The following is an 11073-nucleotide window of genomic DNA, read 5'->3' on the forward strand; positions in this document are numbered from 1 at the left end:
CGATCAGCCTTTCCATTGCCACAACCTCCGCAGCTGATTGGCCGCTCGCAATCACGTGGTCTGTACAGAATTTATAAAGATTTACACAAAGACAACTGATTTCTAATTTTTTTTTAAATTAAATTTCATCTGAATTTTTAATTAAACATTTATTTCCATACGATGATCATACAAACGGAGAAAATCGTAAAAAAAAAAAATCGATTATTTTTTGATCTCTGAAAAAAAGTCCAAAAATTGTAAAAAAAAAATCGATTATTTTCTGATCTCTGAAAAAAGTCCAAAAATTGTGAAAAAAAAAAAATCGATTATTTTCTGATCTCTGAAAAAAAGTCCAAAAATCGTAAAAAAAAATATCAATTATTTTCTGATCTCTGAAAAAAAGGCCAAAAATCGTAAAAAAAAAAATCGATTATTTTCTGATCTCAGAAAAAAGTCCAGAAATCGTATAAAAAAAAATCAATTATTTTCTGATCTCTGAAAAAAAGTAAAAAAAATCGTAAAAAAAATAAATTGATTATTTTCTGATCTCTGAAAAAAAGTCCAAAAATCATAAAAAAAAAATTGATTATTTTCTGATCTCAGAAAAAAATCCAAAAATCATAAAAAAAAATCGATTATTTTCTGATCTCTAAAAAAGAGTCCAAAAATCGTAAAAAAAAAAATCGATTATTTTCTGATCTCTGGAAAAAAGTCCAAAAATCGTAAAAAAAATAAATCTATTATTTTCTGATCTCTGGAAAAAAGTCCAAAAATCGTAAAAAAAATAAATCTATTATTTTCTGATTTCTGAAAAAAAGTCCAAACCCCCCAAAAAAGTCCAACCTTCCCGATGTTTTATTTCCTCTAATAAAATCTCCAGAAAACTGACCAAAAAAATTCCTCGTTGGGGAGATTTCTCTTCACTTCCTGTCCAATGATATCACAGGAAATAGGAGGAGGTCCTATAAAAGAGGAGGTCTCTTATATAGTGGTCACCAGAAATAGTGTCCCCAGTGGAGGATTTCCCCTCACTTCCTGTTCTGGTGACAACTGCAAATTTGGGTTTTCCCATCACTTCCTGTCTCAGTGACACCAGAACGGATAGAGAGCAGGAATCTCCCCAGACAGCAATAAAACCTGAAAAACAATGTATCCTACTCCATACATTCTCATGGCTAATGGTGCATCATACTGGGGATGGTGGGAACCCCTCATAATGGGCACAGTGGGCGTACAGACCCAAGAACTCGGCACAGGGATGGTGGGAACCCCTCATAATGGGCACAGCGGGCGTAGAGACCTGGGAACTCAGCACAGGGATGGTGGGAACCCCTCATAATGGGCACAGCGGGTGTACAGACCTGGGAACTCTGCACATGGATGGTGGGAACCCCTCATAATGGGCACAGTGGGCGTACAGACCCGGGAACTCAGCACAGGGATGGTGGGACCCCTCATAATGTGCACAGCGGGTGTACAGACCCGGGAACTCAGCACAGGGATGGTGGGAACCCCTCAAAATGGGCACAGCGGGCGTACAGACCCGGGAACTCAGCACAGGGATGGTGGGAACCCCTCATAATGGGCACAGCGGGCGTACAGACCCGGGAACTCAGCACAGGGATGGTGGGAACCCCTCATAATGGGCACAGTGGGCGTACAGACCCGGGAACTCACCAACAGAGTCCTAGAGGACCAGAAGTGACTTCCTAGGGAGGTCAGTTCTCCAGCACTCAGTTGTGGGTGGAGTGACCTGTAATGCCATCATAGAACATTGCGGATATTTTCTCCTCTGTTGGTGTCACGCGGCTGATTATCTGTCAGTAAATATTTGCAGATCTTGGTACAAGGAGGTCCTTCTGCTGGAAAATCAACCGTTTCCCGCACATCGGTTCCACTTCTTGCCGGGCGGACATGTGATTGTGTGATCTCCAGAACATGGGGGAGAGCGGAACGCAAAATCAGAGGGACATCTGGGAAAAGCTGGTGAATCCCAACACACTCACCCGACACACTCACCCGACACACTCACCTGACACATTGACCCGACACATTGACCCGAAACATTCACCCTTCTAGGTTCAAAAACAAAACTGAAAAGAAGGGTGCAAGTGTAAAGCCTCAGAGAGCCGAGGACCTGGACTTTTTTTTGGGGAGGGGGTGGAACACTCAGATCAGGAGCGGACTGACCATTTGGAAACTCGGGCACTGCTTGAGGGCCCGGGGTCAGTAGGGGGCCCCATGAGATGCCCCTGGTACCTTTTTTATAGGCTTTTTTGAGTTTGGGCAAGGACACAGGGGCCCCATGATCCCCTATTGCCCGGGGGGCCCCATGAGTTGTCAGTTCACCCCTGGGCAGATCACAATCACCTATAATCAGGAAAACACAACTGTCACATGATCACCCAGCATGGAAGAAAAATATATGTGAAATATATTTAAAAAATATTCTTCCCAAATATATTGGCATCTTCATTATATTTAAATAAATAAATATCTACCGTATCTATCTATATATAAATATATATATATATATACACATACATATAAATATATAAATACATATATATATTTGTCGGTATATATATATTTATTGAAGAAATAAAATATGTTTCATATATTTTGTAATAAAAAAACCTTTCAACGTGCAGTGTATAATATTTTTGAAATATATATTGAAATATGCTGAAATGCGGTGTATATATATTTTTTTTCCCTCAATAAATATATATATATATATGTATATGTATATATATATATATATATATATATATATATATATATATATATATATACACACAGATACATATATATATATATATATATATTTATTGAAGAAAAAATAAAAAATAAAAAATATATATATATATACACACACACACATATATATATATATATATATATATATATATATCTGTGTGTATATATATATATATATACATATACATATATATATATATATTTATTGAGGAAAAAAATAATAATATATATAGCATGTTGAAATGCAGTGTGTGTATATATATATATATTTTTTTTATTTTTTCTTCAATAAATATATATATATATATATATATATTTATATGTATCTGTGTGTGTATATATATATATATATATATATATACATATACATATATATATATATATATATTTATTGAGGAAAAAAAAAATATATATATACACACACACACTGCATTTCAACATGCAATATATATATATATATATATTTTTTTTATTTTTTTTTTCCTCAATAAATATATATATATATATATATATATATATATATATGCATATATATAAATATATATATATATATACACACAGATACATATATATATATATATATATATATTTATTGAAGAAGAAAAAAATAATAATAAAAATAAAATATATATATATATATATGTATCTGTGTGTATATATATATATATATATATATATATATATATATACATATACATACATATATATATATATTTATTGAGGGAAAAAATATATATATAGCATGTTGAAATGCAGTGTGTATATATATATATTTTTTTTATTTTTTCTTCAATAAATATATATATATTTATATATATATATATATATATATATATATATATATATATATATATCTGTGTGTATATATATATATATATATACATATACATACATACATATATATATATATATATATATATATATATTGAGGGGAAAAAAAATATATATATATATATATATTGCATGTTGAAATGCAGTGTGTGTGTATATATATATATACCGCATTTCAACATATTTCAATATATATTTCGAAAATATTATACACTGCACGTTGAAATGTGTTTTTATTACAAAATATATGAAAAGTATTTTTAAAAATACATTTCAAACATACTGTATGTCTTTAAAAATAAAACTCTACATTTTTTAGAAATATATGCATAAATATATGTTAAAATGACTTTTTTATATGTTAAAAAACAAAAAATCTGAAGAATATATTTAAAACATATCTATTTTTAAAAATACATATATATTTTTAAGATTATTATTATACAGTATTTATAAAGCGCTGATAGTTGGCTCAGCGCTGTACATTACAGAGGGGACAGAACATGTGACAGAACAATACCAATACAATGCGATACACGAGGGGAAATGTATTTTTAAAAATATTTTTCATATTTTGTAATAAAAACACATTTCAACATGCAGTGTATATATATATATATTTCAATAATGTTGACATGCAATATATATATATATATATATAGACATATACGTATATATATATTTATTTATTTATTGAAATATATTGAATACGGCCATATTATTATTATTATTATTATTATTATTATTATTTTTTTTTTATTATTGTTAATTATTATTATTATTATTAATAATGTCCTCGTTATATAACCTGGAGGAGGATGTTTGTTGGGTCAGGAGGATCCTCGTCATCTCGTTACACGTTAGATGTGGTCAGGAGCGATTTCCAACTATAAATAATTCTAATCACAAGTTTCTGGCACTACAATCAGAGCCTGTGTGGTGCCGCCTGGAACCCCCCCATTGGGGCTATGTAAGTGCCTGGAGTGTAAAGTCTGCGATCACCGACCGCCGAGAGCGCCGACTTCCCACATCGTCAGGTAGGAGAGACCGCCGTCTGCTGCAGATTATTCCACCGGTGACCTCTCTAGAGATCTGCAGAACATCGCTCCCTCCCATCCCCCTCCTGACAGATCAATGTTGATATATTCTGCAGATTATTCCACCGGTGACCCCTCTAGAGATCTGCAGAACATCGCTCCCTCCCATCCCCCTCCTGACAGATCCATATTGACATATTCTGCAGATTATTCCATCACTGACCCCTCTAGAGATCTGCAGAACATCGCTCCATCACCCACCTGACAGATCCATATTGATATATTCTGCAGATTATCCCACCACTGACCTTTTTCCTGTCAGTGAACATATAACTGATCATATTTTATTAATTTATTCATACAGAAGAAGAAATGTACAGAGAGGCCATGACAGAGGGAGGTGATGAGACCGAAAATCAGAATGTAATCCATCTATCTATCATCTATTATCTATTATCTGTCTATTATCTATCTATTATCTATCTATCTATCTATCTATTATCTATCTATTATCTATCTATCTATCTATCTATCTATCTATTATCTATCTATTATCTATCTATCTATTATCTATCTATTATCTATCTATCTATTATCTATCTATCTATCTATCTATTATCTATCTATCTATCTATCTATTATCTATCTATCTATCTATTATCTATCTATTATCTATCTATCTATTATCTATCTATTATCTATCTATCTATTATCTATTATCTATCTATCTATCTATCTATCTATCTATCTATTATCTATCTATCTATTATCTATCTATCTATCTATTATCTATCTATTATCTATCTATCTATTATCTATCTATTATCTATCTATCTATTATCTATTATCTATCTATCTATCTATCTATCTATCTATCTATCTATTATCTATCTATCTATTATCTATCTATCTATCTATTATCTATCTATTATCTATCTATCTATTATCTATCTATCTATCTATTATCTATCTATCATCTATTATCTATCTATCTATTATCTATCTATTATCTATCTATCTATCTATCTATCTATCTATCTATCTATCTATCTATCTATTATCTATCTATCTATCTATTATCTATCTATCTATCTATTATCTATCTATTATCTATCTATCTATTATCTATCTATTATCTATCTATCTATTATCTATTATCTATCTATCTATCTATCTATCTATCTATCTATCTATCTATCTATCTATCTATCATCTATTATCTATCTATCTATTATCTATCTATCTATCTATCTATTATCTATCTATTATCTATCTATCTATCTATCTATCTATTATCTATCTATTATCTATCTATCTATCTATCTATCTATCTATCTATCTATCTATCTATCTATCTATCTATTATCTATCTATCTATCTATTATCTATCTATCTATCTATCTATCTATCTATTATCTATCTATCTATTATCTATCTATCTATCTATCTATCTATCTATCTATCTATCTATCTATCTATCTATCTATCTATTATCTATCTATTATCTATCTATCTATCTATCTATCTATCTATTATCTATCTATCTATCTATCTATCTATCTATCTATCTATTATCTATCTATCTATCTATTATCTATCTATCTATCTATTATCTATCTATCTATCTATCTATCTATCTATCTATTATCTATCTATCTATCTATCTATCTATCTATCTATTATCTATTATCTATCTATCTATCTATTATCTATCTATCTATTATCTATCTATCTATCTATTATCTATCTATTATCTATCTATCTATCTATCTATCTATCTATCTATCTATCTATCTATCTATCTATTATCTATCTATCTATCTATTATCTATCTATCTATCTATCTATCTATCTATTATCTATCTATCTATTATCTATCTATCTATCTATCTATCTATCTATCTATCTATCTATCTATTATCTATCTATCTATCTATTATCTATCTATCTATCTATCTATTATCTATCTATCTGTTATCTATCTATCTATCTATCTATCTATCTATCTATCTATCTATCTATTATCTATCTATCTATCTATCTATTATCTATCTATCTATTATCTATCTATTATCTATCTATCTATTATCTATTATCTATCTATCTATCTATCTATCTATCTATCTATCTATCTATCTATCTATTATCTATCTATTATCTATCTATCTATTATCTATCTATCTATCTATCTATCTATCTATCTATTATCTATTATCTATTATCTATCTATCTATTATCTATCTATTATCTATCTATCTATTATCTATCTATTATCTATCTATCTATCTATTATCTATCTATCTATCTATTATCTATCTATCTATTATCTATCTATCTATCTATTATCTATTATCTATTATCTATCTATCTATTATCTATCTATTATCTATCTATCTATCTATCTATCTATCTATCTATCTATCTATCTATCTATTATCTATCTATCTGTCTATCTATCTATCTATCTATTATCTATCTATCTATCTATCTATCTATCTATCTATCTATCTATCTATTATCTATCTATCTATTATCTATCTATCTATCTATCTATCTATCTATCTATCTATCTATCTATCTATTATCTATCTATCTATCTATCTATCTATCTATCTATCTATCTATCTATTATCTATCTATTATCTATCTATCTATCTATCTATCTATCTATCTATCTATCTATCTATTATCTATCTATCTATTATCTATCTATTATCTATCTATCTATCTATCTATTATCTATCTATCTATTATCTATCTATCTATCTATCTATCTATCTATCTATCTATTATCTATCTATCTATCTATCTATCTATCTATTATCTATCTATCTATCTATCTATCTATCTATCTATCTATCTATTATCTATCTATCTATCTATCTATCTATCTATCTATCTATTATCTATCTATTATCTATCTATCTATCTATCTGTTATCTATCTATCTATCTATCTATTATCTATCTATCTATCTATCTATCTATCTATCTATCTATCTATTATCTATCTATCTATCTATCTATCTATCTATCTATCTATCTATCTATTATCTATCTATCTATTATCTATTATCTATCTATCTATCTATCTATCTATCTATCTATCTATCTATTATCTATCTATCTATTATCTATCTATTATCTATCTATCTATCTATTATCTATCTATCTATCTATCTATTATCTATCTATCTATTATCTATCTATCTATCTATCTATCTATCTATCTATCTATCTATCTATTATCTATCTATCTATCTATCTATCTATCTATCTATTATCTATCTATCTATCTATCTATCTATTATCTATCTATCTATCTATCTATCTATCTATCTATCTATCTATTATCTATCTATCTATCTATCTATCTATCTATCTATCTATCTATTATCTATCTATCTATTATCTATTATCTATCTATCTATCTATCTATCTATCTATCTATTATCTATCTATCTATTATCTATCTATTATCTATCTATCTATCTATTATCTATCTATCTATCTATCTATCTATTATCTATCTATCTATTATCTATCTATCTATCTATCTATCTATCTATCTATCTATCTATCTATTATCTATCTATCTATCTATCTATCTATCTATCTATCTATTATCTATCTATCTATTATCTATCTATCTATCTATCTATTATCTATCTATTATCTATCTATTATCTATCTATCTATCTATCTATCTATCTATCTATCTATCTATCTATTATCTATTATCTATCTATCTATTATCTATCTATTATCTATCTATCTATCTATCTATCTATCTATCTATCTATCTATCTATCTATTATCTATCTATCTATTATCTATCTATCTATTATCTATCTATCTATCTATTATCTATTATCTATTATCTATCTATCTATTATCTATCTATTATCTATCTATCTATCTATCTATCTATCTATCTATCTATTATCTATCTATCTATCTATCTATCTATCTATCTATCTATCTATCTATCTATTATCTATCTATTATCTATTATCTATCTATCTATCTATCTATCTATCTATCTATCTATCTATCTATCTATCTATCTATCATCTATTATCTATCTATCTATTATCTATCTATTATCTATCTATTATCTATCTATTATCTATTATCTATCTATCTATCTATCTATCTATCTATTATCTATCTATTATCTATCTATCTATCTATCTATTATCTATCTATTATCTATCTATCTATTATCTATCTATCTATTATCTATCTATCTATCTATTATCTATCTATCTATCTATCTATCTATTATCTATCTATCTATTATCTATCTATCTATCTATCTATCTATCTATCTATCTGTTATCTATCTATCTATCTATCTATCTATCTATCTATCTATCTATTATCTATCTATCTATTATCTATCTATATCTATCTATCTATCTATCTATCTATCTATCTATCTATCTATCTATCTATCTATCTATTATCTATCTATCTATCTATTATCTATCTATCTATTATCTATCTATTATCTATCTATCTATTATCTATCTATCTATCTATCTATCTATCTATCTATCTATCTATTATCTATCTATCTATTATCTATCTATCTATCTATTATCTATTATCTATCTATCTATTATCTATCTATTATCTATCTATCTATCTATCTATCTATCTATCTATCTATCTATCTATCTATCTATCTATTATCTATCTATTATCTATCTATCTATCTATCTATCTATTATCTATCTATCTATTATCTATCTATCTATTATCTATCTATCTATCTATCTATTATCTATTATCTATCTATCTATTATCTATCTATTATCTATCTATCTATCTATCTATCTATCTATCTATCTATCTATTATCTATCTATCTATCTATCTATCTATCTATCTATCTATCTATTATCTATCTATCTGTCTATCTATCTATCTATCTATCTATTTATCTATCTATTATCTATCTATCTATCTATCTATCTATCTATCTATCTATCTATCTATTATCTATCTATCTATTATCTATCTATCTATCTATCTATCTATCTATCTATCTATTATCTATCTATCGATCTATCTATCTATCTATCTATCTATCTATCTATCTATCTATCTATCTATTATCTATCTATCTATCTATCTATCTATCTATTATCTATCTATCTATTATCTATCTATCTATTATCTATCTATCTATCTATCTATTATCTATTATCTATTATCTATCTATCTATTATCTATCTATTATCTATCTATCTATCTATCTATCTATCTATCTATCTATCTATTATCTATCTATCTATCTATCTATCTATCTATCTATCTATCTATCTATTATCTATCTATCTATTATCTATCTATCTATCTATCTATCTATCTATTATCTATCTATCGATCTATCTATCTATCTATCTATCTATCTATCTATCTATCTATCTATTATCTATCTATCTATCTATCTATCTATCTATCTATCTATTATCTATCTATCTATTATCTATCTATCTATCTATTATCTATCTATCTATCTATCTATCTATCTATCTATCTATCTATCTATCTATCTATCTATCTATTATCTATTATCCATCTATTATCTATCTATCTATCTATCTATCTATCTATCTATCTATCTATTATCTATCTATCTATCTATCTATCTATCTATCTATCTATCTATCTATCTATCTATTATCTATCTATTATCTATCTATCTATCTATCTATCTATCTATTATCTATCTATCTATCTATCTATCTATCTATTATCTATTATCTATCTATTATCTATCTATCTATTATCTATCTATCTATCTATTATCTATCTATCTATTATCTATCTATCTATCTATCTATCTATCTATTATCTATCTATCTATTATCTATCTATCTATCTATCTATTATCTATCTATCTATCTATCTATTATCTATTATCTATCTATTATCTATCTATCTATTATCTATCTATCTATCTATTATCTATCTATCTATTATCTATCTATCTATCTATCTATCTATCTATCTATCTATCTATTATCTATCTATCTATCTATCTATCTATCTATCTATTATCTATCTATCTATCTATCTATCTATCTATCTATTATCTATCTATCTATCTATCTATCTATCTATCTATCTATCTATTATCTATCTATCTATTATCTATCTATCTATCTATCTATCTATTATCTATCTATCTATCTATCTATCTATCTATCTATCTATCTATTATCTATCTATCTATCTATCTATTATCTATCTATCTATCTATCTATCTATCTATCTATCTATTATCTATCTATCTATTATCTATCTATCTATCTATCTATCTATCTATCTATCTATCTATTATCTATCTATCTATCTATCTATCTATCTATCTATTATCTATTATCTATCTATCTATCTATCTATCTATCTATCTATCTATCTATCTATCTATCTATCTATCTATTATCTATC

The 11073-nt window shown here is 26.8% G+C and overlaps 1 protein-coding gene across 1 annotated transcript in view; it reads left to right on the forward strand.

Annotated features, from left to right (window-relative positions):
• Nucleotides 1-4505: 4505 nt before the first annotated feature.
• Nucleotides 4506-11073, forward strand: part of LOC149429119 (perilipin-1-like) — a 34090-nt gene continuing 27522 nt past the window's right edge. The window contains exons 1-2 of the mRNA XM_089666711.1: nt 4506-4610; nt 4975-5033. Coding sequence (XP_089522837.1) covers nt 4983-5033 — 51 coding nt within the window. The 5' untranslated portion in view covers nt 4506-4610; nt 4975-4982. The remainder of the gene's footprint in view (nt 4611-4974; nt 5034-11073) is intronic.

The sequence above is a fragment of the Staurois parvus genome, unplaced genomic scaffold, assembly GCF_062004578.1.
Source record: "Staurois parvus isolate SC_StPar_1 unplaced genomic scaffold, SC_StPar_1.0 ptg002793l, whole genome shotgun sequence".
Taxonomy (NCBI): Eukaryota; Metazoa; Chordata; class Amphibia; order Anura; family Ranidae; genus Staurois; species Staurois parvus.